This window comes from Schistocerca piceifrons, chromosome X (genome assembly GCF_021461385.2).
Source record: "Schistocerca piceifrons isolate TAMUIC-IGC-003096 chromosome X, iqSchPice1.1, whole genome shotgun sequence".
NCBI classification, from domain to species: Eukaryota; Metazoa; Arthropoda; class Insecta; order Orthoptera; family Acrididae; genus Schistocerca; species Schistocerca piceifrons.
Genome location: NC_060149.1, coordinates 677,289,035 through 677,310,120, shown reverse-complemented (window position 1 = coordinate 677,310,120; position 21,086 = coordinate 677,289,035). Strand labels below are relative to the sequence as shown.

Here is a 21,086-nt window from a genome sequence, read left to right as displayed (position 1 = left end):
ACAAACTTCATCATTACTGTGTACATAATAGGTTTTTTGTTATATGTCCATATTATATATTTTTTATTTTGTTTCCGTACACAGTCATGTGGGGTGGTCAAGATAAATGGGACATGTTATTGACTGTGGGTGGCTTTTTTCACACTAAAGTGAAATGTTGATGGATTGGTGTAATAATGTCCCACAAGATAACTTTGAAGTTATAACAATGCTATCGTTTGTAAAACTTTCAGTTGCATGGTTGGATAGTTATTTTTTTATTTATCAGCCAAGATTTAATAGGTTTAACATAAATTTGTTTCAATAATGTGAATAACTGTAGTGTTGATGTCTATAAATATAATGTATTTTTGTTTACAACGTAATATTACAAAACAATGAAATTACACAAAAATAAACAACATACAAACTTCATGAATAAGTCATAAAAAATTAATATCAATACTGAGAGAAAATAATATGAAATTTTGCAAAGCATAACAACAAAATTGGCGATAAAACAATTTTTTTCCTCACACAAATTAGGCTTTCACGGTCGGTATTAACTTCACTTCTGTGAGACAAGCATCATATCAGAAATATCACATTCTCATACACGCATGTGTAGAGAGACTATTGAGAGTTATAAACATCGTAAAACTTTTAACAAATAAGGAAAGGTGATGAATTAGATAAAATATGGATGTCACCTTTGCACTGACAGAATAATGATCTAACTCTTCATATATATATAAACTTTCACCTATATAAGCTTTCATGAACTTTAGTTAATCCGCTGAAGATTAATAATGTCATAACAGCACAGTATTCGAGTAAATATAATTGTTTCTATTGACAGTTGCCAAAATTATTATTTTTATTTATTGTCATTAAAATTATGAGTATTATTTAGCTTCGCATGGAAATCTCAAATGCAAATATAAATACAAGCATAAAGAAAGGCACCAGTCCAAACACCAAGTGACTACAATGGTGTGCAAGCCATAGCATACACAAATAAACTTAAGACCTGATGAAAATCACAACAGTAACATATTTTCTAAGATTTTGTTATTTCACATGTCAAGATCTCTAGGACCAAATCTGTATGGTCATGTAATGAGTCAGAACATCAGAAAAGTTAATAAGAAACAAAATAAAATTTACGCAAACCCTATTCAGATGACAAACTGCTGAGTACATATAGCATAATCAACTAAAAAAATAATATGCATCATTTGTTTTTACAGGAAATCCTAGGCAGAACAGAAGGACTCAGTCATAAGGAAATTCTTCAGCTTAGACTTCAAAGTGCAAGGATTACTGTCAAGATTTCGTAATTCTTGTGATAGCTTGTTGAAAATGGATGCAACAGAACACTGCACACTTTTCTGCACAAGAATTGTGGAGGTGTAATCCAAATGCAGATTGGATTTCTGCCTAGTATCAACTGAGCAAAAGCTGCTAGTTCTTGGGAATAAGCTCATATTGGTAACAACAACCAACATTAAAGAAATTACATACTGAATGGCAAGTGTCATAATTGCCAGACTCTTTAACAGTGGTCAACAAGAGGTTCACAAACTTGTTCGAATTGTCTTCTTTTGTGCCAAAAATATCCTTTTTGAATGGAAAGAGTTATCATCAAGTGTAACGCTGTATGTCATAAGCGAATGAAAATAAGCAAAGTAGACTAATGTTTGTGTTGAACTATCAGTTACTGCAGATACCATTCTAATGGTGAATATAGCAGCATTCAGTTTTTGTACAAGATCCTGAACATGGACTTTCCGTAACAGCCTACCATCTATCTGAACAGCCAAGAATTTGGCCTGTTCAGACACGCTAATCATATGCTCATCCTATGTAATCAAAATGTCAGTTTTCTAGGAGAGTTATACCACTACCTGTAGAAAAAAAGTTTTTATTTAATTCACCTGTTATACTTAGAAAGTGGTTTTTAAATACGACAGGTATATCTGACTAATCAGCAACAAATGCATATTGACTAGGTATTGATTTACACTAAGGTGACAAAAATCATGAAATAACTCCTGATATCTTGTCAGATTTCCTTTTGCCAGTGTAGTGCACCAACTCTGATCAAGCCATAGTTCTCTAGCCATCTAAAGTCCAACCAATACGATCACAAGGCCAGGAGAGGCAGTGCAGGTGATGATGTGCTGTTAGCAAAGGCACTCGCATGGGTCATCTGCTGCCATAAACCATTAACACAAAATTTTGCCACACTGTCCTAACAGGTACATTCATCGTACGTCCCACATTGATTTCTGTGGTTATTTCACACAGTGTTGCTTGTCTAATTGAAGGACGTCTTCCAGTATGTTGTGCTTTGTGAGAGGTAATGCCTGAAATTTGGTAGTCTTCGTACACTCTTGACACTGTGTATCTCGGTATATTGTATTTGATACGATTTCCAAAATGGGAAGTCCCATGCATCTAGCTCCAATTATCATTCTGCATTGAAAGTCTGTTAATTCCTGTTGTGTAACCATAATCACATCACAAACCTTTCCACATTAATCACCTGAGTACGAATGACAGCTCTGCCAATGCACTTCCCTTTTATACCTCATATACATGATACTACCACCATCTGTATATCACTATCCCATGAGTTTTGTCTCCTCAGTGTATAGCCTTGACCTTGTGCTGCACATAAACCTGCTCTACACATCAAGTTGACAGCTGATGTACATTACTGAACAAGTGTGTTAATATAACAATAGCCGAACTGTGTAGATATTAACGTTGTCTCTGGTCCAGGCTTTCTCCCTGTAGCACTGTAATAGGGTGGACTGTATGAAAATAAAACTATATGCTCCGAAGCCCCATCCATGGTACAGTATTAAGAGTATCCTGCCATATAGCACTATGGGAAGCCTTTTCATGATTGAAGAATGTAACAGAAAGCTATTACTGCAAGAGAGAATTTACTGTATAGGCACCTCAAGCAATGTCAGGTTATCAATCGCAGAATGTTACACACACCCCACATAGTTAGGTACTAGTAAGTTGTCTGCATAATAAGAGCTAAATAAGACACTCTTACTCGTGTAGCTGGTGGGGACTACAATACAATGGGCATACAAATCTTAACGTGTGAAAGGAGACGTACTAAAAATGACTTCTTCCTATGAGATGGCAGTGTGTGTGTCTTCAATGTTAAGCGGAAAAGGTGGAGATTTATTTTCTTGAGTGGCTCCGTATGAAGTGTTGCAATCTGCCAGAACCTAGCTACCACACTCAGAATTAGCATTTGTAAACTACATTACAAGTACGACTGAAGACCAATATGTCTTTGTGGAGGGCCATTTTCAAGAATGTTTCTCTGCTTTGGTTACAGGAACAGGTATGTTCCTCTAACACGATGGAGGCCCTACACATTATAGCCATCAAATGTCATCAATCAATAAGAAGATTGCTATTAAGATGGATAGGCAGAGATGGACACATTTCTAGACTTCATGGTCCCTGGACCGTATCCCTGTAAGTGTTTACATGTGACACTGGTTGAAAGGCAAAGGCTACAAACAAAAACGTAAACAGAACAGACAAAGTGATTATATAGATTACAAATAGTACTGCCCTCATAAAAGAATGCCAAGATGATATCAGTAGAGCTACATGGTGTTTGGGTTACATTCTAGCAACTGTATCACTGCAGACAATAAAATCTGGATGTGTATTATATGGAAAGTTGCATTTGAATTAGTCTCTACCACCACCTCCTAAAGATTTTCTATGTCTCCCTAAACATCCTGTATATTCGGGTATCACTTGGGAATTAAACACAAGTGTAAATGAGTCACAGTCTTTTTTCTTCTTTCTTTCTTCCTTTTTTCTTTCTTTTTTTTCATTACACTGTTAATTTCAGGAAGGTCCCTCCCCTCAATTGCTTTGGGTGTTTACTCCCAGTAGATCTCTCAGAGGGCAAAAACTTCTTTCTGAAAGTTATGGTGTTGTGGAGGTCAGTTATAAATGAACAATCCCTGCAAATTTTGGCAATTGTGACTTGATGAGATCTAGATTCTCTAGTAAAGATACGCCACAACTAACAAGGAGAGGCCATAACGTTGGGATCACAGATGTATTTCAAACTTTGTACAGCTTCAGTAGGCCATTTAAACAACATAATAAGGGGGAATGCGAGTGCTCCAGTGATAAGAACTCTTGGAAACGTATGAAAGTGATCCTAATTTTTTAAACTCCGTTATCACCAAGGATGAGTCATGGATTTCTAAGTACAATCCTGAGATAAAAAGGTAGAGTTCAGAGTGAAATACCCCAACATCACCCCTCCTCAAGAAAGCACACATGCCCAAGTAAAGCACGGTAACCACACTCACTGTCTTCTTTGATGCCAGAGGCATTGCCCACGATGAATTCGTACCTACCGTGACCACTGTGAATGAAGATTTCTACTTGGAAGTGCTCCAAAGATTGAAAAGGAGAGCTGTTCACTGTTCAAGTGACATTAGGAACAAGTGTAAACTGCAACACGACAACGACAACTAATTTTTGGCCAGGACTCGCACCCCATTGCTTCCTCATCCTCCCTGCACACTTGACTTGGCTATCCCAGATGTTTAACATTTTCTCACTTAAAGTGAGAGCTGAAAGGAACACATTAATACATGATTGAATACACCCAGGCTCATGTTACAGTAGTTCTAATGGAAACCCCAGAGAAGGCCTTTCAAGATCCATTCCCGGCCCCAAAACACTACTTCCAGAAGTGTATCTACACAGGAGGGTGCTATTTCAAAAATTTTTGACTATTTGTACAAATACATTCAATAAATGACTTTTCACCAGTTTGGTCAGATTACTTATGGAACCCACCTTGTAGAAGGATCGTTCAGAAAGTAAAGAATGACAGCGCACCACACCCAGCACAGATCCCCCATGATCGCAAGCATGCCAATTAACTCTTTCCACCATCTCAGTGAGAGTCAAGTTTTGTTGTCGAGTTGCCATGCCGCTTTGTTCTGTAACCTTTCAAAATGGTGACGCCCATTGAAAATCCTGTCAAATATGAAGTGTGTGGTGTCAGTTGTTTGACCCATATGGAGTGCATGCCAAGAGGATAATTAATGAAATCAGAGACCCATTGTGAAGCTCTATAATAACTTGGGCATGCTATCCAAAACAAGTGATGAACAATGTTGTCAGTAAAGGCATTTCTAAGTCATGACATCGGTCTCGTGGCTCAGCGTGCGCGCGCGCACATGCACACACACACCTTCATGGTTTAACTGGGAAATTTTTGGGCATCCTCTTTACAGCCTGACATGGCACCTAGTGATTTTCACTTATTTCCAAAACTAAAGGAATTTTTATGTGCAAAACACCTCAGAATAGCAGTCACATCCTAGCTCAAACCTACATCTACATTTATACTCCGCAAGCCACCCAACAGTGTGTGGCGGAGGGCACTTTACGTGCCACTGTCATTACCTCCCTTTCCTGTTCCAGTCGCGTATGGTTCGCGGGAAGAACGACTGTCTGAAAGCCTCCGTGCGCGCTCTAATCTCTCTAATTTTACATTCGTGATCTCCTCGGGAGGTATAAGTAGGGGGAAGCACTATATTCGATACCTCATCCAGAAACGCACCCTCTCGAAACCTGGCAAGCAAGCTACACCGCGATGCAGAGCGCCTCTCTTGCAGAGTCTGCCACTTGAGTTTGTTAAACATCTCCGTAATGCTATCACGGTTACCAAATAACCCTGTGACGAAACTCGCCGCTCTTCTTTGGATCTCCTCTATCTCCTCCGTCAACCCGATGAGCAATACTCAAGTATAGGTCGAACGAGTGTTTTGTAAGCCACCTCCTTTGTTGATGGACTACATTTTCTAAGGACTCTCCCAATGAATCTCAACCTGGTACCCGCCTTACCAACAATTAATTTTATATGATCATTCCACTTCAAATCGTTCCGCACGCATACTCCCAGATATTTTACAGAAGTAACTGCTACCAGTGTTTGTTCCGCTATCATATAATCATACAATAAAGGATCCTTCTTTCTATGTATTCGCAATACATTACATTTGTCTATGTTAAGGGTCAGTTGCCTCTCCCTGCACCAAGTGCCTATCCGCTGCAGATCATCCTGCATTTCGCTACAATTTTCTAATGCTGCAACTTCTCTGTATACTACAGCATCATCCGCGAAAAGCCGCATGGGACTTCCAACACTATCTACTAGGTCATTTATATATATTGTGAAAAGCAATGGTCCCATAACACTCCCCTGTGGCACGCCAGAGGTTACTTTAACGTCTGTAGACGTCTCTCCATTGATAACAACATGCTGTGTTCTGTTTGCTAAAAACTCTTCAATCCAGCCGCACAGCTGGTCTGATATTCCGTAGGCTCTTACTTTGTTTATCAGGCAACAGTGCGGAACTGTATTGAACGCCTTCCGGAAGTCAAGAAAAATAGCATCACCTGGGAGCCTGTATCTAATATTTTCTGGGTCTCATGAACAAATAAAGCGAGTTGGGTCTCACACAATCGCTGTTTCTGGAATCCATGTTGATTCCTACATAGTAGATTCTGGGTTTCCAAAAACGACATGATACTCGAGCAAAAAACATGTTCTAAAATTCTATAACAGATCGACGTCAGAGATATAGGTCTATAGTTTTGCGCATCTGCTTGACGACCCTTCTTGAAGACTGGGACTACCTGTGCTCTTTTCCCATCATTTGGAACCTTCCGTTCCTCTAGAGACTCGCGGTACACGGCTGTTAGAAGGGGGGCAAGTTCTTTCGCGTACTCTGTGTAGAATCGAATTGGTATCCCGTCAGGTCCAGTGGACTTTCCTCTGTTGAGTGATTCTAGTTGCTTTTCTATTCTTTGGGCACTTATTTCGATGTCAGCCATTTTTCCGTTTGCGCGAGGATTTAGAGAAGGAACTGCAGTGCGGTCTTCCTCTGTGAAACAGCTTTGGAAAAAGGTGTTTAGTATTTCAGCTTTACGCGTGTCATCCTCTGTTTCAATGCCATCATCATCCCGGAGTGTCTGGATATGCTGTTTCGAGCCACTTACTGATATAACGTAAGACCAGAATTTCCTAGGATTTTCTGTCAAGTCGGTACATAGAATTTTACTTTCGAATTCACTGAACGCTTCACGCATAGCCCTTCTTACGCTAACTTTGACATTGTTTAGCTTCTGTTTGTCTGAGAGGTTTTGGCTGCGTTTAAACTTGGAGTGAAGCTCTCTTTGCTTTCGCAGTAGTTTCCTAACTTTGTTATTGAACCACGGTGGGTTTTTCCCGTCCCTCACAGTTTTACTCGGCACGTACCTGTCTAAAACGCATTTTACGATTGCCTTGAACTTTTTCCATAAACACTCAACATTGTCAGTGTCGGAACAGAAATTTTCGTTTTGATCTGTTGGGTAGTCTGAAATCTGCCTTCTATTACTCTTGCTAAACAAATAAACCTTCCTCCCTTTTTTTATATTCCTACTAACTTCCATATTCAGGGATGCTGCAACGGCCTTATGATCACCGATTCCCTGTTCTGTACATACAGAGTCGAAAAGTTCGGGTCTGTTTGTTATCAGTAGGTCCAAGATGTTATCTCCACGAGTCGGTTCTCTGTTTAATTGCTCGAGGTAATTTTCGGATAGTGCACTCAGTATAATGTCACTCGATGCTCTGTCCCTACCACCCGTCCTAAACATCTGAGTGTCCCAGTCTATATCCGGTAAATTGAAATCTCCACCTAAGACTATAACATGCTGAGAAAATTTATGTGAAATGTATTCCAAATTTTCTCTCAGTTGTTCTGCCACTAATGCTGCTGAGTCGGGAGGTCGGTAAAAGGAGCCAATTATTAACCTAGCTCGGTTGTTGAGTGTAACCTCCACCCATAATAATTCACAGGAACTATCCACTTCTATTTCACTACAGGATAAACTACTACTAACAGCGGCGAACACTCCACCACCGGTTGCATGCAATCTATCCTTTCTAAACACCGTCTGTACCTTTGTAAAAATTTTGGCAGAATTTATCTCTGGCTTCAACCAGCTTTCTGTACCTGCAACGATTTCGGCTTCGGTGCTTTCTATCAGCGCTTGAAGTTCCGGTACTTTACCAACGCAGCTGCGACAGTTTACAATTACAATACCGATTGCTGCTTGGTCCCCGCATGTCCTGACTTTGCCCTGCACCCGTTGAGGCTGTTGCCCTTTCTGTACTTGCCCAAGGCCATCTAACCTAAAAAAACCGCCCAGCCCACGCCACACAACCCCTGCTACCCGTGTAGCCGCTTGTTGCGTGTAATGGACTCCTGACCTATCCAGCGGAACCTGAAACCCCACCACCCTATGGCGCAAGTCGAGGAATCTGCAGCCCACACGGTCGCAGAACCGTCTCAGCCTCTGATTCTGACCCTCCACTCGGCTCTGTACCAAAGGTCCGCAGTCAGTCCTGTCGACGATGCTGCAGATGGTGAGCTCTGCTTTCATCCCGCTAGCGAGACTGGCAGTCTTCACCAAATCAGATAGCCGCCGGAAGCCAGAGAGGATTTCCTCGGATCCATAGCGACACACAACATTGGTGCCGACATGAGCGACCACCTGCAGATGGGTGCACCCTGTACCCTTCATGGCATCCGGAAGGACCCTTTCCACATCTGAAATGACTCCCCCCGGTATGCACACGGAGTGCACATTGGTTTTCTTCCCCTCTCTTGCTGCCATATCCCTAAAGGGCCCCATTACGCGCCTGACGTTGGAGCTCCCAACTACCAGTAAGCCCACTCTCTGCGACCGCCCGGATCTTGCAGACTGAGGGGCAACCTCTGGAACAGGACAAGCAGCCATGTCAACCCGAAGATCAGTATCAGCCTGAGACAGAGCCTGAAACCGGTTCGTCAGACAAACTGGAGAGGCCTTCCGTTCAGCCCTCCGGAATGTCTTTCGCCCCCTGCCACACCTTGAGACGACCTCCCACTCTACCACAGGTGAGGGATCAGCCTCAATGTGGGCAGTATCCCGGGCAACCACAGTCGTAGTCCAATCGGGGGATGCATGGGACGAGCTGGCCGTCCCCGACAAACCCCCATCCGGAACCCCACAGTGATGCCCATTGGCAACAGCCTCAAGCTGTGTGACTGAAGCCAACACTGCCTGAAGTTGGGAGTAAAGGGATGCCAACTCAGCCTGCATCCGAACACAGCAGTTGCAGTCCCTATCCATGCTAAAAACTGTTGTGCAAACAACGTCTGAACTAATCTATAGAGAGCACAAACAAATTGACACAAAATTTTAATGGTTATTAAAATACAAGATTGCCTAGTAAATGCAGTAATGCTGCTACTTGCGTTCTGCTGACACACTTCTCGGCGGCGGAAGGAGACTACGCGATTTTACACTATTCAGGAACTAAAACGCGATGCTACAACTCTCAAATACTATAATACGCCTGAAATTTATGAATTAAACAATGCAAGTACCAAAAACACGCAAAGAAATTAAGAATTAAACTATGTAACATATGAGTGAGCTAGGAGTATACGACTTGCTGCTGCAGCTGCTTATCCAACGACAGCAGAGGAGCACAACATGGAAACTGAAAAATCGGCCCCATTAAGTACCTTTACAGCTATGGTGACTACACTGAAAAGTAAGAGTAAGATATTATAACTTAGTAAATAAAGTTTTGTGTTGATATCTTTTGTTTTTATTTATTTACGCCAAAACATTCTTTACTTTCTGGACAACCCTTGTATAACTGAAGGAATGGTTACACGGTATTTGACAACAACAACCCACGATGTTTTAAAGAGAAATTAACTACTTCAGCAACAAATATCATATATTCTGATGTAAATGGAAACATATATTCTTGCACAATCATTCTACTTATGAGTGATGGAGACTCGTAACTATAATTTTTCTTGCATTTTAGTGTATAGTTGTGATTCTTCAACTTCCCCTGGCAAACTTCTTGCCAAATTGTTCACAGGTGAAATGCCGTATGTCAGTGTCCAGTGGACATAACATTTAGGCAAAAGGCCCCATTACCGTCATAACATGGTCATCTGCTGAAATAGCGGGCCTATTAGATGTTGACATCCAGTACTTCACATTGGACTATTTCCTAATGTATAGTTGTTTATGATCTCTTCTATAACATCCACATTTAAAGTAGATATTTATGTTTGTATTAACTGTGACATACTTTATCTTTCATTATATGAAGTAACTAGTACAAAACAAAGTGCGCAACAGTTAGTGTTATGCTTTTACTGTGATAATTAGACTACAGATTTTATGCAAGTGTGTTCCACAATCATGGAGTTTAATTTCTGACTGATCTGCAAATGAAAAGTACAGATGTAGAACAAATTCATATTGCCCCTTTCCTTTCAATGACATTCTCTGCAGCAAACAGTAGTTCTAGAAAACAAATGCAGGGAACAGTACACTCAACTGAATTAAACCCACTTTGAATTCTCTAAGACTTCTATAAACAGCTGCACAGATGTATGGCAGTAGTTGTGGATACTCCACTTCTTGTATTTTTTGGAGAAATTAAAAGTAACAATTAACTACTATGTACTGTACCTTTAATGTCAATGTAATAATCCATGAAACGAATTGGCTGAACTTTTAATAATGATAGGTTGTCCTTCACTCCAACATTAAAGGGATTTGAATCCTCAAGTTGCAGATGCGAATGCACATGTAATCTCAGATCTGTTTCAATGCTATGACATAATGGCACCACAATCTGAAGATAAAATGATATTTACGCATTATATATATAATACCTCTCCAATTCTCTATATTAACAAAATGTAGAGAAATAAAGTGGATAGAAACTAATGGTAAGCAGACATATTTCACAACAAAATTCTGTATGTTCTTTAGTGACCTAGAGAGGTGCCACCACTTAATGAGAACTTGTTTGAGCAACCAGAAACATTCAAGTAAGCTAAATTTAAAATGATCAAGAAAGTAAATATTTCCTATCAATTTTTTTTGCAACACACATTAAATACAGTAATTAAGATTACCACATTATTAGAATTTTTAAAATATGATTGTTTCTATCTTGGGGCAAGATAGCTATTTGGTGGATATTACACTGAAGTGACAAAGAAACTGGTATAGACATGCACATTCAAATACAGATATATGTAAAAAGGCAGAATACGGAGCTGCGGTCAGCAACACCCCTGTAAGAGAAGTGTCTTGTGCAGTTCTTAGATTGGTTACTGCTGCTACAATGGCAGGATATCAAATTTAAGTGAGTTTGAACATGGTGTTATAGTCTGCACATGAAGTACAGCATCTCCGAGGTGGTGATGAAGTGGGGATTTTCCCATACAACCATTTCACAAATTTACCGTGAACATCAGGACTCCGGTAAACTGTCAAAATCTCCGACATTGATGTGGCTGGAAAAAGATCCTGCAAGAACGGGACCAATAACTACTGAAGAGAATCGTTCAACATGACAGAAATGCAACCCTTCCACAAATTGCTGCAGATTTCTAAGCTGGGCCATCAACAAATGTCAGCGTGCGAAACATTCATTGAAACATCATCAATATGGGCTTTTGGAGCCAAAAGTCCACTTGTGTACCCTTGATTACTGTACAACACAAACATTTACGCCTTGCCTGGGCCCGTCAACACCGACTTTGGACTGTTGACGACTGAAAACATATTGCCTGGTCAGACGAGCCTCATTTCAAACTATATAGAGCGGATGGATGTGTATGGGTATGGAGACAACCTCATGAATCTATGGACCCTGCAAGTCAGCATGTAACTATTCAAGTTGGTGGCGGCTCTGTATTGGCATGGTGCGTGTGCAGTTGGAGTGATATGGGACCCCTGATATGTCTAGATATGACTCCAACAGGTGACACGTACATAAGCATCCTGTCTGATCACTTGCTTCCATTCATTGTGCATCTCGATGGACTTGGGCAATTCCAGCATGACAGTGCAACACCCCACACATCCAGAATTGCTACAGAGTGGCTCCAGGAACACTCTTCTGAGTTTAAACACTTCCCCTGGCCACCAAACTCCTCAGACAGAATATTATTGAGCATAGCTGGGATGTCTTGCAATGTGCTGTTTGGAAGATCTCCATCCCCTCGTACTCTTACAGATTTATGGACAGCCCTGCAGGATTCATGGTGTCTATTCCCTCCAGCACTACTTCAGACATTAGTCTAGCCCATGCCACATCATGTTGTGGCACTTCTGCAGGCTGACGTGGGCTCTAAATGATATTAGGCAAGTGTACCAGTTCAGTTTCTTTGGCTCTTCAGTGTACTGCATCTAGTAAAGATTTACACACTTAAAACTTTACTGTACCATTATAGATGTAGTGCTAAACAACAAAACTCAATTTTACACTTCACTGTAACATAAAAAAACTGCAAAATAACTAAAAAAAATTGTTATAAAAAAGAAATACTGAAGATACAAAATGGTAAAGGGCAGCACTGAGAAGTGGACAGGAACATAAATCAAAACTGTTATTTATCTCAAGCAATTACAGATAAGCGTACGAGACAGTGAAATTAATTTACTCAGCAAATATTAACAAAATTATTCCCTGGAATTTTAGCTCCCAGTGGCACTTGGAGCAATATTTTTAAGATTACATCATATTTATATCATGTTAAAACAGTTTTGCTGTATGAAAGTAGTAAGTAAAATTAGCATTAAACTTCTATTGCCATTTTTAGACCAGCTATGGAGGTTCCAATTTCTTTGAGACATGTTGCAGTAATCAATTCCTTCATCATAGCTTCGTCAGCCTGTTGCAGCACATTGCATGTGCTTTGTGCATGTTGTTCACTCTTGTTCTGTTTATTTGCCTTTTTCTATGGGTGGTATCAGAAATGTACATGGTGAAATCTGATCACAAGTTGTTTCAATAGCTGGCTAGACTATAAGATTTTATTTATTACTGCAATGGCACCAGAGATGAAATGAGTTAAACTCAAGACTACCCCACAAAAGTCAGGTGCAGGATGACTTATTTCCTGCCACATTTAAAGTCATTAATATTTTAAAATTAACAGTAAAATAAACTTTCACTGCCAGGACTATTAAATAAATAAAAATTTACAGGATCTTACACTGTTGTCTTAAAGACTAAACAGAAAACAGTTTGGTACTAATGTCTGTGCACAAGATGGTTAGAAATTATAGTGGCACATACTGAGTGTAACTTGTCCACATTTACTGGGAGATAGAATTGGTGAAGGCAAGTTAACAATTTTCTGAAGAAGTTTGAAGGTACATGTTCAATGAAAAAAGATTATGGGAGTCTTGTCATTTAAACTCAAGACCAAACTTTTTTTTTTTTACTGCAGGATTGTAGGAGGTGATAACCCAAAATGTGAATGACTGACAAATACCAACTCCAAAGAAATCATTGTGCTGACTTCCACAGGAAGCACTTGTGATTATACAAGCACAAATGATTTGTGCTTCATCTGCAGCATGTCTCCCACGTTGATGAATTGGATGATCCTGAACTAGTTAAGAGAGAAACATAGTGCCAATTGTTTCAACTGTTTTATCATTATAGGGATTCTACAGAAAAGCTCATCATCATCAAGTGAAGAATGTTAGTGTTATTTTTACAAGAACTTCATGGCCTGCAGTTGAAAAGAAGGTAACTGAAAATTGTTGCATAGAGTCAATAATTTCAAAATTTTTATTTCAAGTGAGCATATAAACTCTGCCTTTGGAAAACTGTAGTTGCAGGTGACGTGACTGTGTGTAACAATGATTAATGAAATTTGTATTCACATCTCATGCCACTAACTAATGTAAGTAGCTGTATTTAAAAATGGTGGTAAGAACTAGAGCACATGCTGACCAAATATACTAAAAAATATAATGTGTGCATATAATACAAACTAAACCATTCCAACAAATTAATTAAGGTTAGCAAATTGTGTCTTAATAAACAATACACTTTTATTTTTTTGTTATTACCTATATAGCCTACTAAGTGAAGTACTTAAAAAATTGGTGGTAACATGTTCATAGGCTGACATCTCATTTTACGATACTTTGGCACAACAAACCATATTAAAAAATAATGCCTTTCAGAGAGAGCTTCAATGTGGGTTATCACTTAAACTACAAATTTTCATAATACACAAGTATAAATATGGTATGCTAGCTTCGTAAACAAATCAACACAACAGCTGCTCAGTTTGCTTCAGTCAGCCAATCACAGCACAACATCCTTGACATCATGGAGACTTCACTACTTTATCTTGCGAACTCATAAATGCCATTGATTGTATTGACACAAAACATTACAAGCCACAAGTTTAGATTTGAAATCATAGAACACTTTGTTATTGTTGTTGTTGTTGTCGTCTTCAGTCCTGAGACTGGTTTGATGCAGCTCTCCATGGTACTCTATTCCGTGTAAGCTTCTTCATCTCCCAGTACCTACTGCAACCTACATCCTTCTGAATCTGCTTGGTGTATTCATCTCTTGGTCTCCTCTACATTAAGCATCCAAAAAAGGAAACATACACTGCATTACAGATTTCTCTCCAAAACACATCTTTTAGTACAAATGGTTGGGATAAAAGTGTTGGGAAATGTGACGTTGACGTATAGATATGCCACCTGTAGATCTTATCATAGTTTTAGCTTTTGGTGTTATTCAGTAGTTGATCATCAAATGGAAGGACAATATTTTATGTAAACTTGTGGCTAGAGTGTGATATTGTCAGCCCCCCCCCCCCCCCCCCCCTCAAAAAAAAGAGGTTGGTTGTGGGGAAGAACTGATCTGTAGCACAGCTCAAGTTATAGGTTAGTTCAGATAGGTAAACATCACAGTCTTCCCCAGTATGGAAACCATAATCCATGCCTGAGCTGGAATAAGTTGAGATACACTGTCCCATTGTCTATTTTATTTCCGATGCAGTGGAATTTCAGTTGAACAAACTTTGACATTCAGTACTGCCTTCACTCCTTATTACTGTTCCTGCTGCAGTTCACAAATGAACATTTGAACAAATGCTGAATTTGCTACGAATTAACTCTCCCTTCATCTTTGCAAACATGTGAGGTGGATCCATGGATTCTCATTTGGGGGTAGAAAAGTTCAAATTTAGGTTTTCTATTATTTATCTGATTTTCTTAAAGCAAAGACAGGAAGGTTCCTTTGAAAAGAAGACAGCTACTCTCCTTCTTCACCGTTCCTCAACCCAAGTCTGTACTCATGTGCACTCTCACCCCCCCCCCCTCCCTCTCTCTCTCTCTCTCTCTCTCTCTCTCTCTCATATTCATCTTGCCACCTGCCATTTTCCTTCTAACCTAATATCTAACATAATTTCACTAATTCTACTCACTTGCATCACATTGTGTGTTTTGATAAGGTCTCTATCAAAAGATGAATTTCTTAGCTTGTACTTGTGAGCTTTTGCTGTTACCGAATTTTAAATTTTCACTTTTTCGACCATAAATTCTGTTATGTGAAGCAACCCTTCATATACTGCACTATATTCAGATGGCATAGATTCTTCCTGAAATGCATTCAATGATCCTTTGTGTAGCACATACTTAAGTTACCCATACAAAACACAGTATAAATAACTTTTGGTCTCAATCCTTGAACAAAATATATACTTGGGGTCAATTTGAGCACACATCTCTGTAAATTCTTTCTCCAGATGAAATTAGCTTTTGAATTTTGTCTATCCAGTTTTCATGCTTACAATTTTAATATTATCTTCATATAGCATCTTTATTGAATTTAATTTAATTCCACCATCCTGCCATCTGGGGAACTCTTAGGCATCAGCAGATTTCAAAACTGACGTTCCTTTTCAACCTTGACATTTCTTGATAAGTAACTTATTGTCAGTCAGTGCTGGTAATCACGAGAACATGTACCTCATAGATAGTTCTTTGTGGAATGTGTCCTAACCCATTCTTCCCTTTGAGTGTGTCTGTGTATCCTTTAAGTCCTATTCTTGTTGTATTGCCTTCTTAGTTGACTGAAGCATTTCTCAGGTGTTTTCTGTGTACATATACTGTTTCAGTGACTGTTCATTAATTTATCTTCATAATGCTGGTTATGACCAATAAAATTCTGCATGTAGCTAACTTCCACATTGGTGTAACTTCATCATAGCCAGGAGCACACTATTAAATATAACTGCCTGCAACCAGTCCCTCTCTGACCTCCTACAAACTTGGAGTGCTTGGTTAAACTGACCAGACATCAAGTACTCAATATTCCACTTGGAGCTGATACTTCTGGACTTGAAAGTGTTAGGTTATTAGTTTTAGTGCAACTCACTGTTGTCATATGCCTTTTCAGTTCTGAACCCCAAGTATTTTGCAATAACACTGTTTAAGTCCCACAGCATTTCATCAAAACAACTGTTCAACATCTTCACGTGGTTAAGGCAAATGCTGCTGAGGATGTCAAACATTTGCTCTGATGAAATATTGTGGGATGACTTTTACAGTGTTACCTGGCACATATTTTCAGTAGTTCCACCAGTAACGTCTGAAAAGCCACACTCAGGTCTTTTCTTCTGAATATCATTGTAATTCTAGTCTTTCATTTACTTTATCCATTGTATCTTTAGTTTAAATTTGATTATTTTTTCTGCAAAACTGGTTATCTGTATTTTCATCTTGTACATTATCATGATAATTCTTATTCAGTACTGCAACACATTACTTTTAAGTTTTGCCCAAAACTCTGGTATCCATGATAACCTGCTTCTTATCCATCTTACAACTGTGTTTTACTGCAAATGAATGTAATCTTATTTGATAGTTCACATAGTTAAAATGTCATCAATATCAACTACTCTTGAGAATGGGTTTTTGTATCTTGTGTGTTCCTCTTCTGTCAGGAAATAAATTGACTTTCTTACAAATGAATGCTCAACATTATACTTTCATTTAATCCTTTTCCTGCTGAGCTCCTGCCAACAACGCATGAGATTTGTGTGGTGTGGCTTGCCTCATCCACAGTCCTTGTTGTGCTAGTCTTGTCTGTTGCTCAACACAGTGTGTCTGCCACACTAAATTATCATTGCTACTGCGCTAAGTAATCAACAATGTTGCAGATTTATTTGTCTATTAACATTAACAAAATTTTATGATAAAGACATAATTTTTACAAATTTTTTGGGTATGGTAAGTTCAAAATATGAAACAACACACAGGTTCACATAATATTGTTAACACCACCACTGCAGCTCCTTCTACCTGTTTTTTATTTTTGCTGTGAACAACACTTATCTTGTGGTGATTTTCTTTTCAAGATGATTCAACAATGCTTGGAAAGTGCCTCATTCTAAGCTGTAAGGGGCTTTCCTTTTCCAATTGCCACCCTATGATTTATTTATTCTGAGGTTTCTCTACAGTCTTGAAAATAAGAGTCAGATGCCACTCAGACAATGATAGGTTTTTTCCTGCATGGAATTTGTGAACAACAGTCCAATGTGTGAAATATTTTTAAATATAATTTCATTTCATGGTTTTTTAACAAAATCGTGATTGTCTTCCGCTCCCATTGATTGTAGTCTTTCTGTCCTGTTGATGCCATTTCAGCAGTATGATGTGTGGACAACATGCACATGACTCTTCAGTGGCACATCTTCCATATCATTAGAACACTTGTCATGCTAAGCTCCAGTTCTCTCCTTTGCAACAATTAGGTTTTAAGTTTTGGTATTATCCCCCCCCCCCCCCCCCCGTCCCCCCCCCCCCTCTCTCTTAATAAGGTGGTGTAACGATAAAACACTGGCAATTCAAATTCATGTCTCAGAAAACCTAAAGTGCTTACAGTGAATGCCAGGAGGGTTCCTTTGAAAGAGCATTACCAGTTTCCTTTCCCAGTTCGAGTTTATGCTACATCTCTAACTCCATCATCAATACAACATTAAACCATGAGTTTGCTTTCTTCCTCATCAAGTACAAGCACAAATAACACTCTTCATTGTGGTGTATCTAGTGAACAACTACTTAATTTTAAAGTGATCATACCTTCACCACAGACAGCCTATTTTTCTTCATCTGTTATAGTGGCTTCCAAATCTTCAGTTAAGAAATTGAACAGTGAGGTCAGTGTTTTTCATCTAGAAGCCTCCAATAAACTGAAACTTTTCCAAAATGGCTGCTGAGCTCCAGAATTTATGGTTTCCAGTACATTTTCAGAATCAGTTGGTTCATCCCAGTATTGTTTTTCTTTCAGAAGTTTCTTGAACTTAAGTCTTTCATTTTTTTTCTGTATGAAACTGTTTTTCTCTTACAATATCCCTTCACCTAACAATTCAACATCACCTGTTAGATGCTTGACGTGATTTGTAAAATGCTGATACCACAACTGAAGGGACGTTCATTAAATGTATTATGAACAGTACAAAAATTATGCCAAAACTCGGAATCATTATACATGGGTTACCTGAATCACAACTAATAAAACAGGTGCATGATAACACATCTACCTAAAAATGTCTGTGTTTTAAAATATAAACCATACACTTTGTAAAAGTGAGTGGAGTTATAATCCCACAATTAGCAGCAATGCAATCTCACTGTATATGTATAATTTAACAACTTTTAGACTAAGATGCGACACAAAATAATCAAACAACACTTACGTAACAACAGAGGATGATAATCTATGATGATAAACAAACACACACACACACACACACACACACACACACACACACACACAAATAAAAAAAAAAAAATAAGAGAAAGGAGAATCATACTAACACTTTTACGCAAGTACCCACAGACTTCTTCACTGAATGTGTGTTTCAAGACATCAGTTGATGAGTTATGTTTGGTTTTTAGTATGGCGCCAATGCAGTCGTGTAGGGCACAAAACATATACTGAAACAAAGGAAAGATATTCACAATTAGTGTAATAAAAATACTTTCATAAAGCAGATTTCTGAACTACATATCTGTAGCACAGTAAATTTTTCATTCAAATGTTATGAAGGACGTTTTTCAAAATAAATGTGCAGATGTAAGTGTTTTATTGTTTACAAGAGAGTGGAAAATGGAATGAAAACGTTAGAGTAGAGACAACATTACTTAGTGAGATAGATTTTAGTAAGAATGTCGTCTTTAAGATTTTTTTCTGATCAGTGGACCCAGTCAAACAATTTCTGCAAGAAAAATGCAAGTCTTTCCCTCAACTTGAAGACATACAGTAGTAGTTGGATATGCCTTTTACTGTAGACTGTTAACAAAGGTATGAGCGTATGAAAGAGATTCTCAGATATGTGAGTGGCTTCTTAAGTAATAGAATCCAGCGCATTTTTCTCAACAGAAAGTGTTCCTCAGAGGCAAGGGTATCATCAAAAGTACTCCAGAGAAGTCAGTTAGGACTGCTCTTATTCTCTATACACATGAATGATCTAACAAACACAGCAAGCAGCAATCTGCAGATGTTTGCTGATGATGCTGTGATGTATAGGAAGGTGACACTGCTGAGTGACTGTAAGAGGACAAGATGACTCAAGACAGAATTTCTAGTTGGTGTGATGAATGGCAGCTTGCTCTAAATATAGAAAAATGTATGTTAATGCAGCTGAGTAAGAGAAACAATCCCCTAATGTTGAAATACATCATCATTAGTAGTGTGCTGCTTGACACAATTACGCTGATTAAATATCGAGGTGGAATGTTGCAAAGCAATATGACTTGGAACAAGCAGCTAAAGATGGCAGTAGGAAAGGTGAATGGTCAACTTTGGTTTACTTATAAAATTTTAAGGCAGAGTGGCTTATCTGTAAAGGAGATCACATACAGAACACCAGTTCAACTCATTGTTGAGAGCTGCTCGAGTGTTTTGGATCCCCATCACATTGGATTAAAAGAAAATATCAAAGCAATTTAGAGGCAGGCTGTTAGAATGGTTACTGACAGGTTTGATCGACACACAAGTATTACAGAGATATTTTATGAACTCAAGTGGGAATACCTGGAGGGAAGACCACATTCTTTTTGCAGAACACTACTGAGAAGCTGACTGCAGAATGATTCTACTGCTGCCAATGTACATTTCACATAAGGACCATGAAGATCAGATACGGGAAATTAGGGCTCGTACGAAGGCATACAGTCATTTCTCCTTCCCTCTAGTTGTGAGTGGAACAGGAAAGGAAATTACCAGTAGTGGTACATGGTACCCTTTGCCATGCACAATACAGACACTTGCCATGTATGTATGTAGATGATGTTCTGTCTTTACAAATGTTAAACATTTCATTGCAAGGAAATAGAAAACTTATTTATGGTCTAGCACTTTTGTGTTTAACTTTCATTACAAATTAAGACTGTTTCGGAAAGACCTTAAGACCAAAACATTCACTCACTTCAAATGTGTGAAGAACATTAATGTACCTTCCTGAAATTTAAGAGGAAACTGAAGATTATTTATGTAAAATGTTCAAACTAATTGAAAAAATTAATGGCACATTTGGTGATTTGAAGGTGCTTTATAAATGAAAAAAAAAAAAAAAAAAAAAAAAAAAGTTTCTTCATTAATGTGCACTAATAGCCTCTGAACACTGCAGCTCTCTTTGAATTAGTTTCATAAGTTTCTGACACCCAAAGGTAAGGTTGGTGGTCACCCCTAGGTCTACAGAGAAGAAACAGGACGCAAAATTCTTACAAAGCATTAATGAAACAGTTGTTTCTCGCTAAAAATAGTAACTACAGAAAGTAAGCACACAATTATTGCTATAGTTTTAAACGCAACAATGAGGTACCACTTTTATAAACCAGTTTTAGTGTGCAGAACATCAGAATATTAACCACATGTCACTCCAATGCTGCCACTCATGATGCTTAATATAGAAAATGAAGCAGTGGTTATACAGTAATTCAAAGCCATACATGAACTGCAGTAACAATGCGGTTAGTTTTGGTAACAAACTGACTGCCTTACTAGCAGTAAAAAAGATCAAAATTGTCATAGTGCAATAACATGACAAAGAGTTAAATTCAAACAACAAAACAAAGTTTTTCCTATGTTATTCAGCTTCCTTAAATCTTTAAAAAGTATG

General features: G+C 38.6%; 1 protein-coding gene across 1 annotated transcript in view; it reads right to left on the bottom strand.

The window, feature by feature from the left end:
• The window catches only part of LOC124721262 (WASH complex subunit 4), a 178,161-nt gene that overhangs the window by 81,325 nt on the left and 75,750 nt on the right, over positions 1-21,086 (bottom strand). Inside the window, exons 11-12 of the mRNA XM_047246139.1 lie at positions 18,781-18,900; positions 10,594-10,759 (exon numbers count right to left, since the gene is read on the bottom strand). Of these exons, the coding sequence (XP_047102095.1) occupies positions 10,594-10,759; positions 18,781-18,900 (286 nt within the window). The remainder of the gene's footprint in view (positions 1-10,593; positions 10,760-18,780; positions 18,901-21,086) is intronic.